At 43.5% G+C, this 23685-nt stretch overlaps 1 protein-coding gene across 6 annotated transcripts in view; it reads right to left on the bottom strand.

The window, feature by feature from the left end:
* Positions 1–23685, bottom strand: part of PNPLA4 (patatin like domain 4, phospholipase and triacylglycerol lipase) — a 101785-nt gene that overhangs the window by 28844 nt on the left and 49256 nt on the right. For 3 of the 6 annotated variants that reach the window (XR_015870227.1, XR_015870229.1, XM_088451533.1), the window contains exons 5-7: positions 22547–22612; positions 8142–8294; positions 5311–5432 (exon numbers count right to left, since the gene is read on the bottom strand). Coding sequence is in view for 3 of the 6 variants with exons in the window: in XM_088451533.1 (XP_088307659.1) it covers positions 5311–5432; positions 8142–8294; positions 22547–22612 (341 nt within the window). In the remaining 3 variants the exon portion in view is untranslated. Of the gene's footprint in view, positions 1–4849; positions 5131–5246; positions 5433–8141; positions 8295–22546; positions 22613–23685 lie in introns of those variants that run through there. The other 3 variants (XM_088451536.1, XM_088451535.1, XR_015870233.1) reach the window with 3 other exon arrangements.

Here is a 23685-nt window from a genome sequence, read left to right as displayed (position 1 = left end):
GAGGAAGAGGGAAAAGGTAGAAGGGAAAAAGTAATAAAGGATGAAGTCTCAAACATTTGATCCCTAGGAGTCTATTTACTAAGCAGTGTAAGGAGACAGAGTGAAAAGTGATAAGGTGCCAGCCAATCAACTCCCAACTGTCATTTTTCAAACACAGCCTGTGAGAGGGCAGTAAGGAGCTGATTGGCTGGCACCTTATCACTTTTCAGTTTGTCTCCTAACACTGCTTAGTAAATAGACCCTTTAATGTTCTATGCCTTTGCTTGTGCTGAGCCACTAAAGCTGGCCACACATCTAAAGATTATCTGTCCAACCAGCCAACTAGTTGGTTGGAATGAAAATCTGGTAACTGACCATCAGCAATTTGCTCCCAAACACTGGAAAATGGACAAAAACTGTTGTTTTAACAAATAGTTTAGATCAAACATTTAACAAACTTGTCTGAACGACCATTTTCATCTGTTTTCTGGCATTTAGGAGCAAATTGCTGAACATCAGTTGCTCCCATACCTTACCAGATTTTCACTCCAACCAATTAACAAGTTGGCTGGTTGGATGTAAGTTGGTCTAGTGTGTGGCCAGCTTTAGTCTTTCTGACAGTCACTGGTGGTTACCTCAATATACAGCACTTCAAATAAAGGAAAATAAGTGGAATTAATCATCTGAAGTGGACATATGTAAGATTTTAAATTAGAAAGCCAGTGTTTTTACACTTGTGGTGTGCTCCCAAATGGAGCCTAGTCCTCAGCAGCATATCCTTTCTTGTAACAGCAGTGAGTGTGGGTATCTGGTGTGGATTTTTATGAGTTTGCATTTGTTAAAGCAATCACATTTGAAGCTTAAATATACTAGTAAAATTAATAGCAATATAGAAAACATAGTATATAGGTATCAAATAAGCACATAACTGCATCATATGAGGAATCTCCCTTTTGGAAATCACTCAGTTGCTTGTGTAAGAAGCAGTATGTGGCTAGAATAAAGGGTAGCTCTGAATGCTTTTTGTCACATTACTTTACTTCTTCAGGGGGTGTATCACTATCCTAGTGTGGTTGCTCTGTTAAATAACTAAGTGGGAGTGGACACTCCAGTCATGGTGAACTTTGGAATTTTGCATCCTTTTTAGATTTTGGTAGATGGACTGGCTTCTTATCATTGAGATGGAACAGCATAGTGTCCATATAAAAGTTTCACTATTTTAATTAAGAAGCATGTGCTATTTACACAACTGCAGCCTAATTAAAGAAATTAAGCTTATAAAGTGAGTTCTCTAACATGGTAGTTAAGATGGAGCCACAGATCTAAAGATTATGTTTGAGGAAGTCTCTGCATGTGTGATACAATATAGGTGGATCTGGGTGGAATACTTTCTGGAAAATAACACAACAATATTGAATATCACAATATGAACACTCAGAAAGTGCTACAATCTAGATAAGTTTGTCATTTATTTTCCTAGGAGTAGGTGGCCACCAGAAGGGTAATTAAAAGGGGATGTAGTCAACATTCCGGCTGATGGGATGCCGACGGTCTAACTGATGCTGGAATCCCAACAGCAGTCGGGAACCTGGATCCAGAATACTAACTGTCGGCATCCCGAAGGTAAGTACCGGGGTTAGGGGCAGGGTTAGGGTGCGGGGTTAGGCACTAAGGGGAGAGGCTTAGGTTAGGATGCGGGGAGGGGGGGAGGTTAGGGTTAGGCACCAGGAAGGGAGGGTTAGCATACCGACCAACTAATGTCAGTATGTTAACCCTGTCGGGATCCCAGCTTCGGGATCCTGACCCCCGGAATCCTGTCTGCCGGCAACCCATACCCAACCCATTAAAAGATTGCATTCATATTTGCATTTCTATGTTTATACTGTAGTTGATAAGCTTGAGTGACTAGTGAAATTGTGATGTTGCTTTAATTATGCTAGTTTACATTGCAGCAGGAGCCACAGTTCCTTCTGTTCAGAAATGTGTTTATCTGCTAAATTGAAAACAAAATTGCAGCACAAAACAAATTTGGTAGCCACTCACCACTATTCGCACACTTGATATTTTGTAAATAGTAATTGTTAGAACATTTTAAACGATGTCTGTATCTGTATTTTTATTCTGATATTTCTTTGCAGTTTTAGAGATTGATAATTAATGTTTATTGTTAGCTTGGGGTTCGAAAGGAGAATTGTGTAATTCCATCTTAATTCCTCTGATGAAACTGCAATGTCAGGTAGCGGAGAAATGCGGAAGGAGTCTGTCTGACATATTCAGTATGGTGAACAAGAGCTTTTATTGCAGTTCTGAATTATACAGGGTGTTTCACTCGCTATTAGCCCCAATATTTTTCTTATAACTTTTAAAGTAATTGGCATCATTTAGTGAAATTGGTCTATGAGAAACATGAGGAAATCATAGTAAGTGTTGAAGGTGTTCGCCATTAACATCCAGGCCAGCTGTTCACGCATGCAGGAAGTGAAAGCCAACTGTTCACCACCCTAGTCAGCAGCACAGTCCAAAATACAAATAGGGGAGCCACACCAACTGCTAGTGAGGATGGCAGTTGGTGTGGTTCCCATTTGAATTTTGGACTGTGCTGCAGCCCAACCTCTAGAGAACCACTGGGAGTCAGTAGGTATCCCTGCATCTGACAGTGGTGTTGTGTACTGAGGCATCCACATTCAACATGTCTGTGTGTTACAGTATGTGCCAATATGAACCTTTCTCGACTAGTTTTTCAGTATGTCTGAACAAAAAATATATATGTTGTTCAGCTGTGTACCGGTTCATATAAGCAAGTAACACACAGACACGTTGTGGAGCCATGTCAAATTTCACTAAATTATGTCAATAACTTTAAAAGTTACAAGAAAAACTATTTGGGCATAGTGAGTGAAACACCTTGTAGTACTTACAAATGATCTTTAAAGTGAGTTATTGTTCCAACAGTGAACTTGCTTTCTCTTGTATGTAATGGAGACAGACACCCAGCTGTGGGAGGTGGTGATTAGAAAGCTAAAGATCTAATATAAACTATGTGATATGACACAGCTTCCTCTGATCTTCAGTGTACACTGGCAATTGTTTGGAGCAGGTGGCAAAGACAACTTGCATACTAAGGGGTATATTTACTAAAGTGCAGGTTTAAAGAAGTTGAGAAGTTGCCCATAGCAACCAGATTCTACTTATTTATCTAGCACCTTCTACAGGATAATAGCTAGAATCTGATTGGTTGCTATGGACAACATCTCCACTTCTATAAACCCACACTTTAGTAAATATACCACTAAGTATGAGGTATGCAGGTAATGATTATTTTCTTTTTGTACATCTATTTAATGAGTTTAATTAGAGCCTCACTAAGTACATAGTAATACTCCCATATAAAATCTGAAATGAGAATTAAGTCATTTATACCCCAAATTATACTTCAACTGATTGTTTGTCTGTAGATTGTCTGCAAAATTAGATTTGAAAGGATGAGACACTTTAGGTTTTGGATTATACATCACAAAATGGATTTTAATCTAGACCCTTTATGTACATAATCTGTGGAAATTACATTTCTAAAATATCTTTCAGTCAAAATTGCATATCAATGTTCTAATACTGACAGTATTTTACATCTATTTATATTTTTATGATTGCTGTATTTTATTGATCAATAAATGTGTCATTACTTTCTGAAGATTAATAGATATTCATTTATTTACATTTGATATATTAGGAATTTAAAAGATCTCTCTATGTGCAAAACAATTATATCAACAATGTCCCATTCCCCCCATAAGTAGGGATGTGCAGGCTCGGATAGGTTCGAGTTTGCACGTTGAGTTCGGATTTTTCCCTCCAAAAAAACGGAACTCAGAAAGAGGCAAAACGTCATCTTGCTTGGACGAACATCATCATTCCTGGACTTTTGTCCAGGAATGATGATGTTCGTCCATGCAAGATGACGTTTTGCCTCTTTCTGAGTTCCGTTTTTTTCGAGGGAAAATTCCGAACTCAACGTGCAAACTCGAACCTATCCGAGCCTACACATCCCTACCCATAAGTAATGCCCCATGGCATGTATTAGAGAAATATAGGTGGACTCCCCTATTTCCTGGTTTATTGTACAGTGACTTTAAAGGGCAGCATCAGTTTCCTCTTAGTTTACTACATCAAGCCCTCATCCAGTCTACCCTTTTGTTAAATCTCTCATCTGGTCTTCCTTGATTTTGGGTAATCTAGTTAAAATTAATTTTCAGAACAAATTTGCATTGTAGTTTACTTTATTTGATTCTAACACAGTCTAACTGTGAATTATTTAAATAAAGAATTATAAATGTACCCTTTTCACCATACACTATTAAAAAAGAAAGCAGAACAATGAGCCATTATCAGTATTGTGCTTTCTTTTGTATAAATATTTGTTTTTAAATCCAGTCCGCTGACTTCTTAAAATCATACAAAAATATAAAAAAGCAGGCATTAACCATCTTGCCCTCAAGTAGTAACATTAAAAGAAATAAAAATTATTTGCAGAAATGGGTAAGTAGTATGTGGGGCTCTTACTGTGCTGCAAATACTGTATCTGTAATGTTTGTGTACTGTATGTTGAATGGTCAGTGCTGCGTTAATGGATATTGTTCTAACTTGGTCTGAGCCACTTATTGAAATAATGTACAGTACAAGCACTAAACTACATAGACCTCAGAGTTTGTTTGCAAGTTATATATGCTGATGAAAAAAGTAAGCTGATATATTTTATCCCAACAGTGCACTTACTGTATTTTGTTTTGTAAGACGCAACAGGCCGAAAGTACATGACATATGCAATCACCTTAGTCTCCTATCAACATACAACATTTAATATGCTTTCACAGAGAAAAGAATGTTTACCATAAAATATAAGAAAAGGTTACTATTTACAACCAAAATGTGCATATAATTATAAAGAAAAATGTCCTTAAAAGAACATTACATATTTAAAAAAATATATATAAATCGTAGCATTCCTTTTGATGAAATGTGTTGCTTATATTTAATTAAATAAAAAATTAAACTCACAGAACTGTATAACGACGTATACTTGCAACTTCACTTTGTTATTAGCCACAGTTTTCAGTTATGCCTCCACTTTTCTTTTAACCTAATTCTTCATCTCTTTGACACATAAAAAACAAAAGGCATTTCTCAAGACTGTGCTTAAACTTAATGTATTTGCAATTGATTAATGGTGTTTCCAACATGAGCATCAAGGGAAAAAAAGTCACATAATCTCTTAATAAAAAAATGTTTTACTTAATTTAACAGCTATTACAACATCTTTTGCTTTATTCATACCAATTCTCAGATCGTAAAAATTTTACAGCATCTTCAAATCCATCTTGAAAAATGGTCTCCATTTTGGCTTGGCTTGGTGGAAACAATGCTTGACGGAGTCTTTCAAAATTGGCTGGGGATAGCTGTGCAGAAGTTTAAATGAAGACAAATTATTATTATTATTATTATTATTATTATTGTTTGTATAGTCACTTCAAACTTTAAGATTAATGTATTGTATTGTGAACTTTAATTGCATATTATCAATAGTTACAATACTTCAGTTAACATTCACCCAATAGAGCAAATATTGTAATGAAACAAAGCAAACATATATTATTAATTTGCTACATACAGTATACAAATATACGTGTAACTGCATATACTATTCGTCATCACAAGCGGAGGATCACAACCATGGCAACCAAAGTCATATATAGATCATGTAGTTTATTTTTCTAGTATTGGATATGTTTAGGAGATAAATACTGGACTTTGTTGTAACCAACATCTATACAAATTCCATAAAAACACACCAATTACACCTTTAACTGCAGGTACAGTACTTATAGTTCATGTGAGCCACTACTTTCTTTGCACTCCCCAATGGTTTTCCACATACAGTATACCTTTCTTGCCTGAGTCTTCCTTTCAGGGACATATTAAGAACTGGGGGGGGGGAGCCCCACGTGCAGCCATCATGAAGCAGGGTCCTGTACCTGATGAAATGTGCCTCTTGCCTCCTGTGTGGTGCACCGCTCCCTATCCATTCTAATGTGGTGCCATCTTACCGGTGATACATTTGGAAAGATGGCGCACGCGCAGAAGAGAGCAAAGACTCTGGCACAGTGCCAGAGTCTTAGCTAGCTCCTGAGCGGCACCATTTTATTGAATACATCACTAACAAGATGGTGCTGCCTGAGGAGCATAGGGAGTCAGCGGACCGCACAGGAGGCACACTGGTCAGTCCTGGCTGCAGGGTGTGCAGTGTGGGGTCACCCAGGGACCCATGTGCACAGCACACTCTGCACCCATGATAAATACTGTATTGCCACTGCTTCCTCTAACAGCTCTGATTTACTGTATATAAAACAGTACTTGTGCATGCTGCCACAGTGGTATCAGAAAATAGTATACATAGTTCACTTAGGATAAGGTTTAGATGTTTATCAAATCAAGCTGTTGTTCATGTCTTGGGTCTGAATGGCAGGTTAGTTTATCATGCTGGGAGGGTAGCGGAGATGAATTTATGTATTTGTGTGTTAGTTTCAGTGCATGTGTCTGTTGTATGTGTATTAAGATTTTTTTTATTGGTTTTTAAACTTGTGTATTTTGAATATATATGATAATTTGTTATGTTCTTATAATTTTGTGTACAATATGCAAGATATTATACCCTTTGCCATAAATGTTTTCAACAAACAGACAAAGAAGAATACAACAGGGACAAGATGTTTAGACTAATACTCTCTTCATCAATAACCTTTTAGACAAGTTAAATGATGAACATAAAAGCATATCATGTGGCAGAACCTTAATATATTTTGTAACACAGCATATATACTGCTAGCTCTAATACAGATATTTTGAATATCAAGGCTATATTAGCCAACATAGGGGTCTATTACTAAGCCTTGGATGGAGATAAAGTGAACAGAGATAAAGTACCAGGCAATCAGAGCCTAACTGCCATGTCACAGGCTGTGTTTGGAAAATGACAGTTAGGAGCTGGTTGGTTGGCACTTTATCTCCGTCCAAGGCTTAAATAATAGTCCCCATAGAATTATATAAAAATATTGTTTCAAACTTCTCATGCTCTGCCTAGTAGTTCAATATTTAGACCAGACATACTGAAACATGAACAATATCTGGAGACTATATTTTATAAAGTACAGGTTTTTAACATCCCCTGCTTATCCTATTACAATGGTAATTTTCAGCATAATTAATTATATTAAAACATATAGGGCCAAATTCAATTAGCCGCAATTAGTGTACTGTGTTAAATTAATGTGCATATCTCCCGATAATTTCACTTAACGCATGTATGCACACTCCTGCTTAACGCCCAATTCAATTGGAAAAGGCTTCTTCTGGCATTCGTATGGTAATTCAGTAACACCCGCATTAAGAGTGGGTGAAAATGGTCGAAATCAGCCTGTACCCCAAAAAATGCACACTAATATTGGATAATACTATACAAAGTCTGAGTAGTCAAAAGCAAAGTATTTGGGGTTCTTAAAATGTGTCAAATTGCTGTTATATGCATTATTCAATAACAGTGAAAAAATTATAGAAATCAAGTGTTTTTCTGCAAAATAAATGCTCTCGATAAATGTGGGGTGCATAAAATGCCTTTAAGTATATATTTGTATAATTTTAAACCACGTTTAAAAATGTGTTAAAAACACCTGTAACTCCCACCTGCAAGGTTAAAAACTTCTGTCCTAATCGTAAAGCACCCCCTTATACCTGTCCTACATCTTGTAAACCATTATTCTGTATTTTGCAGAATTTCACCAAAAAAATGACATGTAATTATTGACCAAATTAAGTTAATTAATAAAAACCTCTAAGTGCCTACTCATTGTCCCAGTGGTTCTGAACCAAGTCCCCATATTTGTACCTTAAAATTGGGATTTTCCACAACTCTTCACCTGCTCAGGCAGTCGCGACAAAAAAGTCACGTTAAACCCTATGGAGAATTAATCACACATTAACTTGCTCCCTAATTGAATAACTTAAAATTTGCATCACCCGTAAAAGTCACATTTATACATGTAAAAGGGTTATCGTGGCTAATTGACTTCGGCCCTTAAGCTGTCAGCAGTATGTATAAAAAAATAAATTACCAGTACATCCTGCATGGCTATATTAAAATACAGGTCAACATGTCCTTTATCTTCTGGGCAGATATCTTGCCGACCACAGAATGGAGATACTGTAACAGTTCGTCCGGTAGGCAGGATAGGAAGACCGTTTGTGAATCCCCCATCAAACCATTTCTGCCAGAAAAACAGAGTTTAGTTTTTGAAGGCTTTTATATTCTAATATATGATTCCACAAGGCTTTTATAGCTTCCTAGACCAAACTAGCATAATGTGTTTTTCTTTATACTGTATAATTAGGAGAACTCTTGTATAAATTACGGCAGATTTAAGTAGAAAAACAAACAATACCACACACCCAAAGGTTACATTTGGTTAATTTTATTGAAATACAACATTGCCCATAAACACCCTCATTGTCAACTTCATTATAACATAATATATTCTTTTGTACCATCATAATCCAGTGGGAAATAATCTAAAAAACTAGCACTAACTGTTTACAAGCACAGAATGATTATAAACTGATTTGATCACGATAAGCCTTCCCCACTCAGTCAATTAAAAGTGGTTTCCCATGATGGCTGTTTGTGATGGGCATAGAGGTTATTGAGCCTCCCGATCAATTTAATTTATTCATTCTGTGAACAGAGCTGTTCCAGCTGCGTTGTGTTTTTTTAGGCTTTTATTTTATAATATCAGGATTAACAAGAAATGAGCATTCCTACTGAACTCCATTGCAGAAAATATGAGATATGGTAAGAACTTACCCTTGTTATCTCTATTTCTACGAAGTCCATAGGGTTCCACAGGATACCTTGGGGTATAGGTGTGACGTCAGTCGCTGGGCACCATAGAGTTAAGCTTTTCAGCCTCCCAGGATGCACTAGGGTCCCCCTCCTATACCCCGCCCCCGAGCCAAGGCACCTCAGTTAGTTATCAAGCCATAGGCAGGAGGAGGAGAAGGAAGAGAGAGAAAAAAGATCTGGACACATACAAGAATCACATTCTCACCAGAGGGAGACGGAAAACCGGTGACCAGAGCAAAGCCCATCTGCAGCACAGGTGCGACAGGGCGGGAGTCCTGTGGAACCCTATGGACTTCGTAGAAATAGAGATAACAAGGGTAAGTTCTTACCATATCTCATATTTTCTACTTCAGGGTCCATAGGGTATCCACAGGATACCTTGGGGATGTCCCAAAGCAGTATCCTTTAAGGGTGGGGACGCTCCTGTGCAGAAAGGAGAATCCGCCGCCCGAAGGAAGCATCCTGAGAGGCGAAGGTGTCAAACCTGTAATACCTCACGAAGGTATGGACAGAGAACCACGTAGCAGCCTTGCAGATCTGAACTGCCGAGGCACCACGTCGAGCTGCCCACGAAGGACCCACAGACCTAGTGGAATGAGCCTTCAGAAAAGGAGGGACCGGTAGGCCTTCATGAAGATAAGCTTCAGAAATAGCCATACGGATCCAGGCTGCCAAAGTTTGCTTTGAAGCAGGCCAACCCTTTTTACGGAAGCAATAGAGGACAAACAAAGCGTCCGACTTCCTAAACGAAGAAGTGCGGTCAACATAAGTCCTTAAGGCCCGCACAACATCCAAAGAGGCCTCACCCACGGAAAGACCCGGTGAGTTAAAGGCCGGAACAACTATTTCCTCGTTAACATGAAACTGGGAAACAACTTTGGGAAGAAACTCGGGCCGAGTGCGGAGCACTGCCCTGTTCCCATGAAAAACCAAGAAAGGGGGTCTACAAGAAAGAGCCCCTAACTCAGAAACACGTCTGGCCGAAGCAATGGCCAGAAGGAAAACAGTCTTAGCTGTTAGCCATTTAAGATCCACTGAGCCCAGTGGTTCAAACGGCGGTCCTTGGAGAGCCCTCAGGACCACAGCCAAATCCCAAGGCGCCACAGGTGGAACAAAGGGCGGCTGAATGCGGAGAACACCCTGCATAAAGGTGCGCACATCCGGGATTGTAGCAATCCTACGGTGAAACCAGACAGATAGGGGCGAAACCTGTACCTTCAAAGAAGCAAGGCGAAGCCCATGATCTAGTCCCGCTTGCAGGAAGGCGAGAATCCGAGACAGACGAAACTCCCGCGGTGCATAACCTCTCGGTCGACACCACTGGAAGAACGTATGCCACACGCGATGGTATATCCTCGCGGAAGACGGTTTCCGAGCTCGTAACATGGTACGCACCACAGAGCTGGAAAACCCCCGGGACCTCAGCATGGCCGTCTCAACAGCCACGCCGTCAAAGACAGCCGAGTCAGGTCCGGGTGAAGGCAAGGACCCTGAGACAGAAGGTCCGGTCGTAGCGGCAACCGCAGAGGACTGTCCACGGACAGACCCTGAAGGTCTGAGAACCAGTGCCGTCTGGGCCACGCGGGAGCTATCAACAGGAGCGACCCTCCTTCCTGTTTGAATTTCCGGATTACCCGTGGAAGAAGGGAGACCGGAGGGAACAGGTATGCGAACCGGAACGTCCACCGGACGGACAGAGCATCCACCAGAGACGCCCCTTCGTCTCTTGTGCGAGACCCGTACACCGGCAACTTGTTGTTGTGCCGGGACGCCATGAGGTCGATTTCTGGAAGACCCCACCTGTCCACCAGTAGTTGAAAAACGTCCGGGTGCAGGGACCATTCCCCCGGATGAACGTCCTGGCGACTTAGAAAGTCCGCCTCCCAATTTAGCACTCCCGGGATGAAGACCGCTGATATGGCCGGAAGATTGCGCTCCGCCCAAACCAGGATCCGAGAGACCTCTACGAGAGCCGCCCGACTGCGAGTTCCTCCTTGCCTGTTTATGTAGGCCACGGTGGTAGCGTTGTCCGACTGGACCTGCACCGGGCGACCCTGGAGAAACCGCTGTGCCTGCTGGAGAGCATTGAAGACCGCACGGAGTTCCAAGATATTTATTGGAAGCTCCGCTTCTGTCGGCGTCCACCTGCCCTGGAACAAGTGTGGACCCGAAACTGCTCCCCAGCCCCGAAGACTGGCGTCCGTTGTCAACAGGACCCAATTTGGAACCCAGAACGGACGTCCCTTGTTGAGGTGGGTCGTCTGTAACCACCACGCAAAGGACAGGCGAACCTCCGGGGTGAGCACAATCGTCCGGGACTTCAGAGACTGAGGCAGCCCGTTCCACTTGGACAGGATCAGGTGCTGCAGAGGTCTGGAGTGAAACTGGGCGTATTCCACCATGTCGAACACCGACACCATGGAGCCCAGTAACCTCATCGCCGAGTGTAAGGACACCCGGCGGCTGTGCAGACAACTGCGCACCCTTGACTGTAAAGCAGAGATCTTGTCCTCCGTCACGAAGATCCTTTGCTGTCCCGAGTCCAATAAGGCTCCAAGATGCAGAATCCTCCGAGACGGGATTAGAGTGGACTTCTGCCAGTTGATTAGCCAGCCGTGCCGTTGCAGCAGTGCAATGGTCAGGTCCAAGTGGCGTAACAGGAGCTCTGGAGATCCTGCCACCAATAACAGGTCGTCCAAATACGGCAACATGCGGACTCCCTGCAGCCGCAGAGAAGCCGCCATGACCGCCATCACCTTGGTGAAAACACGTGGTGCTGTTGCCAGGCCAAAAGGTAACGCCCGAAACTGGAAGTGGTCACTGCGGATTGCAAACCTGAGGAACTGTTGATGGCGCAAAAGAATAGGGACATGCAGGTAAGCGTCCTGTATGTCCAATGACACCATGTAGTCCCCAGGTTCCAGCGCTAGAATGATGGACCGTAGGGTCTCCATCCGAAACTTCGGGACCCGCAAAGACTTGTTGAGTGCTTTGAGGTTGAGAATCGGACGATATGACCCGTTGGGTTTCTGTACCAAAAATAGATTTGAATAGAAACCCTGGCCCCTCTGGGAGAATGGAACAGGCACTATAACTCCAGCCTGGAGCATAGTGTGCAATACCTTCCGCAGCTCCGTAGCCTTGTTCCGGTCTGATGGTAGACCCGTGGTGAAGAATCGAGCCGGGGGTCTGTGCCGGAAGGAGAGGGCGTATCCGTGGGAAACCACCTCCAGAACCCAAGTGTCTGTCGTAGTGGTCGACCAACACTGGGCGAACTGTAGCAGGCGGCCTCCCACCCTGGGATCCCCCAAAGGGAGGCCCGGACCGTCTGGCCGCAGGCTTGTCATCTGGCTTGGGGGCCGGACGTCTGGTACTCCATGCCTGTTTCCGGGGCTTGACCGATTTCTTAGGGCCAGCCTGTCGAGGAAACGACTGTGGTTTGGGCCTGTCCTGGGCCCTAGATGACCGAAAGGACGATGGTCCAGAACCAGAAGGAGCAGCGGCCAACGGGAGACAAGCAGATTTGGCTGCCGCCAGCGTGGCCACAATCTTATCCAGATCCGGACCGAAGAGAACTTCTCCGGTAAACGGCAACGCTTCCAGACCTTTCTTGGAATCTGCGTCCGCCTTCCAGGATCGCAGCCACAAGGTGCGACGAGCAGCTACCGCTGCTGAAGAAATTCTAGACACCAGAGTACTAATGTCTAGAGCCGCCTCGTTGATGTAGGTGGCCGAATCACGGAGATTGCCAATCAACTCCACCTGTTCGGCCGGACAGTCGGATTCAAAAGAAGCCTCTAATGAATCCGCCCAGCGCTCCATCGCTCTGGCAACCCAGCAAATGGCCATAGCCGGCTGTGCTGCCCCCCCTGCAAGGGAATAAGCGGACTTCAGGCAGATTTCTACCTTGCGGTCCGTAGCATCCTTAAGGGAGGACATGGATGGCATCGGCAATGTGGCACTACGGACATGACGGGTCACGTGAGAATCCACCTGTGGAGGGGATTCCCACTTAGCAAAATAATTATCCGCGAACGGATAAGCCACCGCCAGGCGTCTCTGCGGCTGGTATCTTTTGCCAGGTTGTTTCCACGCCTCCTCTAAATGGTCCACCAACTGACCCGAAAGAGGAAAGACTGTGGCATCGCCCTTCACATCTTTGAAAAAGGCATACTTAGATTTAGCCGCTGGGGGAACTTCGTCCTCAATCACCAAGGCTGTGCGGACCGCCCGAATAAGTCCAGGAATATATACTTTGGACTTAGCATCAGCGTCCTTAGTATGGAGAGGTTCCTGATCATAAGGATCCAGAATCTCCCCATCATCAGACGTCCCTTCGTCATCCTCATAAGGAGCGGACAGAGACGCCACCGGCCTTTTATGAGGCCGCATCACAGACTCCCCTTGCAACACATCCGACAAGTGCTGTACAGAACTCGTCAGGGAGTTAACCCACGCTGGCTCCTGAGAACCCGGGAGCGGGGAAATAGGGAGACTGTGGGGTACCACCAATTGTCGTGGGAACCCCTGCATGGGTGACGACACCACAGACTGCTGGGACAAACCCATCGGAGTAAACGCGGGCTGCGGAGCTAACTGGCCCACTAAAGCTGTTAACGCCTGAGCGAAACAAGCCCAGGGCGGCTCCTGTACCGGTGCTGTAACCGTAATAGGCCGCGCCATGGACAAACACTGCCGGCAAAGGCCCTCCGCACTACCCTCCCCCTCCGCTAACGGTACTTTGCACGTGGTACACTGTAGCCGGAGGGGAAAATCACTTTCAGACATGATGGCACCACGTATGTGACCTCTCTCACCAATTAAGTATTAAATAGGCGAGAGACCACCCTGCAGCACCGCACCGCAAGGGCTTTAGCAGAAAGAACAGGGACAGTAATAAAGCTGACAGTTTAGAGAAGAAAAGTTACAGGCAGCGCTAGCACAGTCACATACAATGCAGAGAAATAACAATTCCTGCACTAACAGCGCTGATCACTCAACTACACAGACACAGGGCCTGGTAGGACACAGCGCTGCATACACAGACCTGAGCCACAGCGGAGGAGAAGTATGCGGGGGGACCCAGACCACGATGCTTCCGTCCAGCGCTTCCAGCAGCGTTCACCATGCGTTCTGGAGAAGATGGCCGCCGAGGAGCAGAGAGGAGGCTGGCCTGGGGGAGGAGCGCTGCCACAGGACCAGTCGGCAGCATGCAAAGAGGGCTGTGTGCAGCGGGGGAGGCGCCGGCTGTGAGACAGGGAAGGCGCGCTCCCCTGGCATGCATTTAACCCCTGGGACGCCGCAGCGCTACCGCTCTGCTGCGGTCCGCTGTCCCAGGGGGTAGTGGAAAGCGCAGGTTGGTCGCCTGGCTCCACGCTGCAGCCAGTCCCCAGGGAGCCCCCTGCCTGGGGACTTAGGACCATGTGACCAGCGGGGACCCACCGCGGGACCCCGCTGCTTACCTTTGTCCCCCTTGGATCCGGCCATGGTCCGGAACATCTGGGGTCACCACTAGCTGTGACCCCAGATGCTCACCAGCATCCCCGGATCGGTACCGGCATTCTGGTACCGGCGGGGTGTAGGGAAGACAGCATGGACGTCAGGACTGACTGTCCATGCTGTACATCCAGATGTGCAGCCACAGCTGCACTGAAGAAAGCTTCAGGGGCTCTTCTAGCCCCCACTCCGACAGGTGCACCCGACGCCGGTCGGGCACCAAACTAAACTGAGGTTCCTTGGCTCGGGGGCGGGGTATAGGAGGGGGACCCTAGTGCATCCTGGGAGGCTGAAAAGCTTAACTCTATGGTGCCCAGCGACTGACGTCACACCTATACCCCAAGGTATCCTATGGATACCCTATGGACCCTGAAGTAGAAAATTATTTTATTTTGTAATTGAGTGGCAATATATGTTTTGGAGAGGTTTTTTAAAGTATATTTTAAGAAATATTTTTTAGTTTTAATTTACAATTTTTAACACATTGGTATACTAGGATCCTCAGGTGGATGTACCAACTATATTAGAAATACTGCAGTATCAACTATATTAGAAATACTACCGACCACACTCATACCTCTTTAGCACTGTCCCATTGTATCACCTCCGGGCCGCAGTGTCCCGTGGGCGGTCGGGTGGTGGGGGATAAACTGTGACCACTACCGCGTGCATGACATCAATTTAGCGCTGGAAGAGACAGGGGGCAGCCTAGCATCTGCTGGAGTGCTGGGCTAACCCCCAGCATTACGATACACAGAGGTGTCACACACAGTCACACAACTTAAAAGGTCATGTACTGGGGGTCGTGGGCTATGGGGCACAGGGTCATGCCCTTTTTGCTTGCTCACGCCTTTAATGTTGTGTGAGAAGTCCCAGGATTGGATTTCTTAATGTTGGGAGGTATGCTTACTGGAAAGAGTCCCAGCACTTTTTAGAGTGCTGCTTGTAATCTATAGGTGGTAAATTTACTAAGAAAAGAATTGCATTCCCGTGTGAGTTTTCGATGATTTTGCAACTTGGAGATTTATTAAAGGCAAACACGAATGCAAAAATATAATCCTGCACAGAAAGATGACCAAACACGCAAATAGAAGTCAATAGACCATTGAACCAACATGCGAGTACTTATAGACGGATTTACTAAGAATTGTGTTTTAAAACACAATAGAACATGGAGCAGAATAGAATAATAACATAAAAGTGCCTAAAAAGTGTGATCTGTGCAGTGATTTTGTGTGTAAATAAAGGCAGTGGCGTAACTATAAATTTTGCTCTCCTCTGCCAAAAAAGGGGCTTGGTGCATACGAGAAATGCGGTCAAACTCGCATTTTTGGGATTTGACTGCATTTCTAGCTGCAACCCGCCCCTAGAGACTGATGGGAGACCTTCCACAGACTGCTGGAAGGCAGCACACAGGGCAGCGGAATCACACGAGACAGAGCCACGGTATGCAGAAGTGCCCTGGCATGTGTGTATGAGCCCATATACCCTATTGCTGCCTTATGTGCAGTAACTGACACCTGCTGCTGGCTGCAGCTATTTTAGGTGCCTGGTGCCCTTCTCCCCGCCACCCTGAGCCATTAGCCAGTACCTTTGTATTTGTATCTCTCCAGCATGTCCTTATAGGCCTGGAGATATTCCAGCTCGTGGGGGCGTGACCTTGAGGGAAAAGCCGTACCCCCCCAGCCACACCCCATGTTTGGCACGCTGGAGTCATGTCCAGCGCCCTGGGAGAAAGAAGTCATAGGGGACCAAAAATAAAAGGGGAGTGAGACCGAAGGCAGGTGCAAGACGTTTGAAAAGAGAGAGCAAAAGAGGCAGAGAGAGGAGAAAGTGAAGAGAGGGAGGCAGCAGAGCGGGGAGGGAGATAGGAGAGAGATAGGCAGAGAGAGGAGAAAGGGGAGAGAGAGGAGAAAGGGGAGACAGAGGCAGCAGAGAGGAGAGAGAGAGGCAGCAGAGCGGGGAGGGAGATAGGAGAGCGAGAGGCAGAGAGAGGAGAAAGGGGAGACAGAGGCAGCAGAGCGAGAGGGAGAGAGGCAGAGAGAGGAGAGAGAGGAGAAAGGGGAAAGAGAGGCAGAAGAGCAAGGGGGGGGAGGGAGAGAGGCAATGAGAGGATAGAGGGGAGAGAGAGAGAGGCAAAGAGAGGAGTGAAACATTTCCCTATTGCCATGCATGACTGGAAAACACACTATCCATCAACCGGGCATATACCAAGTACAGACCACAAGAGGGACAATAGTTCACTTATTTGACTTTATCAATGTCAGCACTCACTACAATAGCACTGACCTGAGATCAGATCTTCAGGCTTCCTATCCAATATGCTTTATATGCCACAGTGTGTCCTCAATTTTAGTTGTACATATACACACACCCACATATAGGCAGGGTTACATATAGAGACATACAGTACATACACAGACACACATACAGGGTTACATAGACACATACAGGGTTACAAAGAGACACACACACACACATGCAGGGTCACACACAGAGAGTGGAGGACATAAGCAATATCTTCCCCTGTAGTCTCACCCCCTCTCACCTTGATGTGGAGCCTCCAGTAGTTCCCTTGTCCTCCATGCTGTCTGAAGCCCTGGACTGAGGAGTTGAAGAACAGCAGCCGGTGTAGCCCCGTCCCTACTCGGGTAAGAGGAGCATGTGTACTGAGCTCCTCCAATCAGGGCTCACCAAACGCTCCTCTGACCCCTGGGGTGACTCACCATAGAGAAGCAGGAGGAAGGAGCTGCCTCCTGTGAGTAATGTATGCCGGAACACCATTATCGTCCCTTCCCTGACGTAAAGGTATACACGACCCTAGCCCCGTAGGGATCCGCGCCTGCCAGTGCCACAGTCAGGCTGCTGCTGCCGGCAGAGATAAGATGTCAGGGGGAGGGTATTTGTCACTGGAGATCCTCTTCTTGTCCCTGCCCGCACACACGGTGACCAGTGTCCCAGCTGCCAGAGCCCTTCCCCTGGCACAGATATGAGCATGGGCTCGGCGGTGTCCCGGGCATTGCCCACTCCAGACACTTGTCATCCACCACCTCCTCACCAGTGTCGCTCCCCCGCGCCCTCCCCTGTCGGCACCCCCAAGCCACCGCGGGGTCTGCAGGTGTGGTTGTTACGCCACTGAATAAAGGGTGGGAACCCCATGCCGTTTCTCCCTGAATTTCCAGAATTAGAACTAGGGATGTGCACCGACCCCCGTGTTTTAGTTCTGTATCTCCTTCAAGGTTTTGGATCTGGATTTTGCAAACCACCTTCAAGTGTTTTGGATCTGGATTTTTTAATAAAAAAGATAAAAACTTTTTAAAAACAGCTAAAATCATGTAATTTATGCAATCCAAAACCCGAAATTTGGATTTAAAATCCAAATTCCAAACCGCAAAAAGATCAGAACAGCAACCCGGATTTACCCGGATCGCCTCAGGAGATTAGAACCGCGACTCGGATTTACCCGGATTCACGAAATTCGGGTGGATTCGGATTTCTGGAGAACCGAACCGCACATCTTTAATTAGAACGGGGTCAGAAATTTGGTGCTGGTTATGCTTTTTGGGGGGCCCCATGACGATTTTTATCCCATTATTTACACTACACAAAAAACACTGCACAGATCACACTGATCTGTGCAAAGCTTCGGCAAAGTCTATTGAGAAGGAGCCAATACCACTGAACTCGCACACGACAACACGATCAGTGTCAAAATCGAAATCAAAATATACAGGGAAACAGGATACTTAGTAAATCTGTAACTTTGGTTGAAAAATAACTCATGCGAGTCCCTCTTATGCCCAGTGTGTTTAAATTCGGCCAGGCGCAATTCTTAGTAAATTTACCCCAAAGACGGCGGAGGGGCAATCTCGTTTTGCACTACCACTGTAAAGGATCAATCATGTGCTTATCAAGCTGTCCCACTATGACAGGACAACTGCAATCTTTGGATTTTAATGTTACAGTGTGATCCCACACATTATGTTTGGCTTCAACTCTAGCAGGGGAACCAGATGCTTGTTGTATCCTTGTTTAAGTAAATAGTAACCAGACTGTTTAAAAATTGGTGAGTGAAGCCTCCAGTTTATTTGTTATAGAGCTTTCTACTATAAGTTAATATATTCCAGTACACACACAGATCACTTGCTTCAATGATCGTTGGTGGTAGAAAGAGTAGACTTTTTAAGGCCTATTAAACACTGGTGTTTGGCTTGCATCAAAACATGTACAAACTATATGTGAAAATACATACAGTACAAACAGTATTGCAATTTACATTGAAAAAAATATTGTTCAGCATGAGCCCACCCTCCACACAACCCAAAATTCTTCAACCAGCATCAGTGCTGGAAAGCTTAGGCTCATCTCCACTAAATCAGGGACACAATAAGTATGGCATCTACCTGCTAGGAAGAAGGTACAACCCCCCCTCTCCCAACTTTCACACTGAAAACAGAATCACATTAAGCAGTGCTGTGGCTTTTCCAGGAACCCCTGGGATGTTGTTACCTGGGTAGTGAAAATTACTGCCCCCCCCTCCACCCTGGAAGTTCCACCTTGTAAACTGTAAAGGATCAGGGAGGTGCCATTCCATTTTTTTATAGTCAAATAATGTAAACAAAACAAAGACATGATTGATGAATAAACATTTGTTAAAAAAACAAAGTCCCCACATCCTTGTTCACTAATATAATAATAATAATAATAAAATATATATTACATTAATGTGAGCAGCAACTCAAGGGACTTCAGGGTCCCTGAGTAAAATCTCGGTTCAGAGATTGAAACGTCAAAATAAATATTACCTGTTAGTTACTTAAATGAGTTTGGAAGTCCCTTGAGTGCCGCTCACATTAATCTTCTATCTATGGGTACGCTGTTGTCTACCAGGAGAAGGCACCGGGGCAAGTATTGTATGCTTACTTACCTATAGTTGGAGTACCGGTCATTATCTGGAATTTATATTGTGAAAACGATCACATACACTAGATTAAAAGGTTCAAGCAGTTCCTTTATTCTCAGGCAGGTAAACAGCATCAGATAAGATTCGGACAGCATATACTTCACAGCATGGCAATTTACAGTTCACAAGCAGGTTGGTAATATGACTTCCTATCGTAACCCCACGTCCCCCAGCCTATCATCCGGGCAACTGGTTCACCATCGGAAGCATTGTGGATTTGTACTGACACAACTTTAAAGACAGATAACAGGTGCTGCTAATTAGCCCTGCTTTGTGGCTTACAACTGATCTCAGGAAAGCCTGGACCTCATTACCAAGCTGTTTACTGCTCCGTCCCTGCACAAACCTGCTGCTACCCATTAACCTCCCATGAATGCATACTGTCCCTGTCACAATATATATATATATATATATATATATATATATCAAACAGATGCCCTTAACTTGAGCTAAAATGCACTTAATAATGGTTAATAGCACAATTTCATAAAACAAGCTGCACTTCCTTTTAGGCCCCCTGCTAGAAGGGGCTCTAGACATTTTTTTTAAGAGCAAGGAAAAAAAAGAGGGCGCTACAAGATTGCTACAATAATTTGAAAATTATCTTTATATATATTAAAAATAGTATATATTCAATAAAATGAGTCCTAAAAAGGAATTAGAAATATATATATCAATATCAGATCAGATGATGTGACGATAATACATTTTATCCACCATCATTGTACAAAAAGCTGGAAGATCTGAAGTTGTAAAAATTTTGGAGGATATATTCCTCATTGGGGTTGCTCTAGAATAAACCCTTGCACCAAAAAAATAACCCAAAAAGGCACAAAGCCCACCATTCAATAAAATATTTATTACACATAAAATCAGTTTGAAAAACAGCTCTTGAAATTATTTACATCCAATAGTCTGGGCAAATTATTACACTTTGACCATTAACAGGTTGATAACAAATACCACTATCACACCTTATTGTATGAATTCACAAAAGTTGAGAACGATCCTAATGGCAACACCTCTAAGCATGTGTGTCTCAGTTCTTTGTGGATAAAAAGTTGAATTTGTTCATGCTAGAACAATTACTTGTTAATATTACCTTAAAATTTGAAATACCCTTGATGAAGTCCTTTTAAGGACGAAATGCTTTGGGCTTCAATTGTTCCTTTGTTCGTCCATTTACGGGGTCCACTATTGTGAATTCATACCATAAGGTGCGATAGTGGTATTTGTTATCAATGACTATGCAATTTCGTCAGAGCCAGAGGAAGACTTAGACCACAGGAAGACTTGTGTCATGTGTCTTATTGAAGTCTCTGAGTGCTGCATATTTTATATATATATATATATATATATATATTATATATATACACACATATATACACACATACACACACACACACACACATATTGGGTTCATCGTTTTGTAATCCCTTAAGAATTATTTTAATACATGGTGAATCTCCTCAATTTAAACTTTACAGGAAATCTTGTAATCCTTTTGAAGATCTAAACAAAATCAAACAAACAAAGGACAATACTCCAGCCCCAATGACATCTGTCACTTTATAGACTATGCTAGATATATGATAGCTAGAAGCTTTGATACATCGCCACCTGGGTCATTGCCATTAATGGGAAACCTACATACATGTCCATAGTGTAATTCAGACAAATACAGGTGCAGTCTGAACATAAATTGGTAGGGCTACATAAAAAAAAGGGTATTATTTCTTCGTGGACTAACATTAGAAGATGCAAATGAAGTGCAACATTTAAACACCAGTGTGTATCAGTCCTCCACAAACTGATTGTGGGTTTTAAGCTGTATTTTTAGCTCCCATTGTCTTGCTAATTTTTGTCTTGTCCTTTTACTGTAATGTTGCCTATATTTATCAACTGTGCCACACCGCCAGTAGCTGCAGAGAAATGCCAGTTGTCAATGCCTTTATTGTGGTCTGAGAATTCTTCTGCCTTATAATAGTCACATGCACTGTCCAGGGATGGTTTAACAGAGTTGGGGACCACATGCAGTCTCCATTCAGGCCCCCCTCTCTTGCATTCCGGAGTAGCAGTGGCAGCCCCAGATTAGGGCTGCAGCGCACTCCCAAATTCTAATAGGGGAGCCAAATAAGCAGACAGAATAGTACATAAAACGTAAAACATTTCTGGAATAAATGACTGTTCTAATATACCTGTATACAATAAGTAGTTTTTACATATTATTGAATCATAAATTGTTAGTTAAGTGATAATTTCAGCAAAATTAAGCAACATCAAAATTCAGTGTTTCTCAAACTCAGGGCCTGATTCAGCAAGGAACACATTTGCTTATAAGCACGCAATCGGCCGATTAATTTGCACTGTGCATGCATTGCAGTGCGCGAGCCAGACACGAACGGCACAGCGATTGCAGAGGATATGCAGACCCATGGCAGAGTGATCGACAGGATGTGCCGTTTGTAGGTGGTGACAGGGAGGTGGTCGGGCAAACGCAGGCGTGCCAGTACGTTTCAACGGCGTTGCATGGGCATGCATAAATTATCCACTGCGATACCAGACACAGCCTGAGGTCTCATAGCGTGCGCTGAAGTAAGCAATTCCTGAGTGAGGTCTGACCTTCCTTAACTATGCGTATGCTTCCGGTGTTACTCGATGTTACCGATTGTTTCGCTATGTAGCCTAAGTATACGGATGTGAGTAAGGGGAAGTGGGGGTCCTTATGTCAGGCTGCGATCGCAATGCGAATGCAAACATTTACATAGCACTGCTGATATTAGCAACTGCGTTGTGTACGTATAAGCAGAATAGCGATCCATGCTGAATCAGGCCCTCAGTTCCCAATACTTACTAGCGTCCATGTTTTAAGGCTATCCATGTTTAAGGACAGATAGGTTAACTTAAAAGGATGGAGGTACTAATTAAAGTGTCTGTACTCAAGAATAGATATACATAAAACCATTGACTGTTATTGTGCCTCGAAGATAGAGTTTGAGAAGCACTGCTAAGTGTTCAACATTGTTTGAGCTTTTAAACCTTTAGTAACCATGTTCTACTTATTATTTTGTAACAATTTTGATATAAAATTTCACTTAAAACTGAATTGTAATGTATTAATGAACACATCAATTATCATAACAGTGAGTATTGATCATTACCTCTCCCTTATACTCTATAGCATGAATACCAGCATACACAGGTACAAAACAACTTGCCAAAAGTACCTGCAAGAAAAATAAAGTTTGTAATGTTATTTGTGTAATGTACTATTTAGCACAGCAGCAACAACAGGATTAAAGGAAAATATTTTCTAAAACAGCAATTCAGTTCAATTAAATCACATATCCTCAACCATGCTTTAAAAATTAAAGACATATTCAAAAGCTGTACTATTCAGCTTTAGACAAGAATTATAGTTCTGTATGGTGTTATGGCTGAGGAGATGAACCTCACCATCTCCTTGTTACATAAAAGGCATGAAATAGTAATAAGCTGGAAATTTCACACTAGTTCTCAAGTCCCTTTTTAGTCACTTTGCAATACATGTTAAAAGGAAAAAAAAAAGTCTTTCAGCCTCTAAGACATAAATGCAATTCTATATTATTCAAGTTACGGCAGTGTCAAAAGAGACATTTAACCTTGAGTTTATTCCTTTGACATGTCTGTACTCTGCTAGTCTATCAAAAAATGACTGTTTTAATGGTTAGACAAGACATCTACAGTATATGGCCATGTGCAATCATACAAGACCTTTATACACTATATTTTTGTTCTTGAAGAGAAATATTGACCTTGAAAGATTATTACAAACAAATCCCCAGAAACTTGCAGTTCTATTCCATAACACTCTAGACCAGTGGTTCCCAAACTGTGCACTGTGGCACCCTGGGGTGCCTCGGGACACTTGCAGGGGTGCCTCAGGTTGGTGGTCCAGTACCAAATAAAATTATTTATGGTCAATGTAATGTAACTATGTGGACAAACAGAAGCTCAAACCTGTCCACCACCACATAAGTACAATTTACTTCACTTTACTAAAATTTTTTCTGAATTTCTCAATAACAAACTTTCGGCTTAGGGATGCCGTGAAAACAATGCTGATACTCTAGGGCGCCGTGATTCAAAAAAGTTTGGGAACCACTGCTCTAGACAGACACAACATTATAATAGCCAAGTGATCTTGACAGAAGGTGGCATGGCTTGGAGAAGTACTTTAAATTAGTGAGCCAGTGTCACTAGCTGGCTAATTCTTCCTTTTTGTCCGATAGGGGAAGATTTATTAATGGGGTTGACAGGA

The sequence above is a fragment of the Taudactylus pleione genome, unplaced genomic scaffold (assembly GCF_031769625.1).
Source record: "Taudactylus pleione unplaced genomic scaffold, aTauple2 ptg000026l, whole genome shotgun sequence".
Taxonomy (NCBI): Eukaryota; Metazoa; Chordata; class Amphibia; order Anura; family Myobatrachidae; genus Taudactylus; species Taudactylus pleione.
This window is presented reverse-complemented; position numbering and strand designations above follow the sequence as displayed.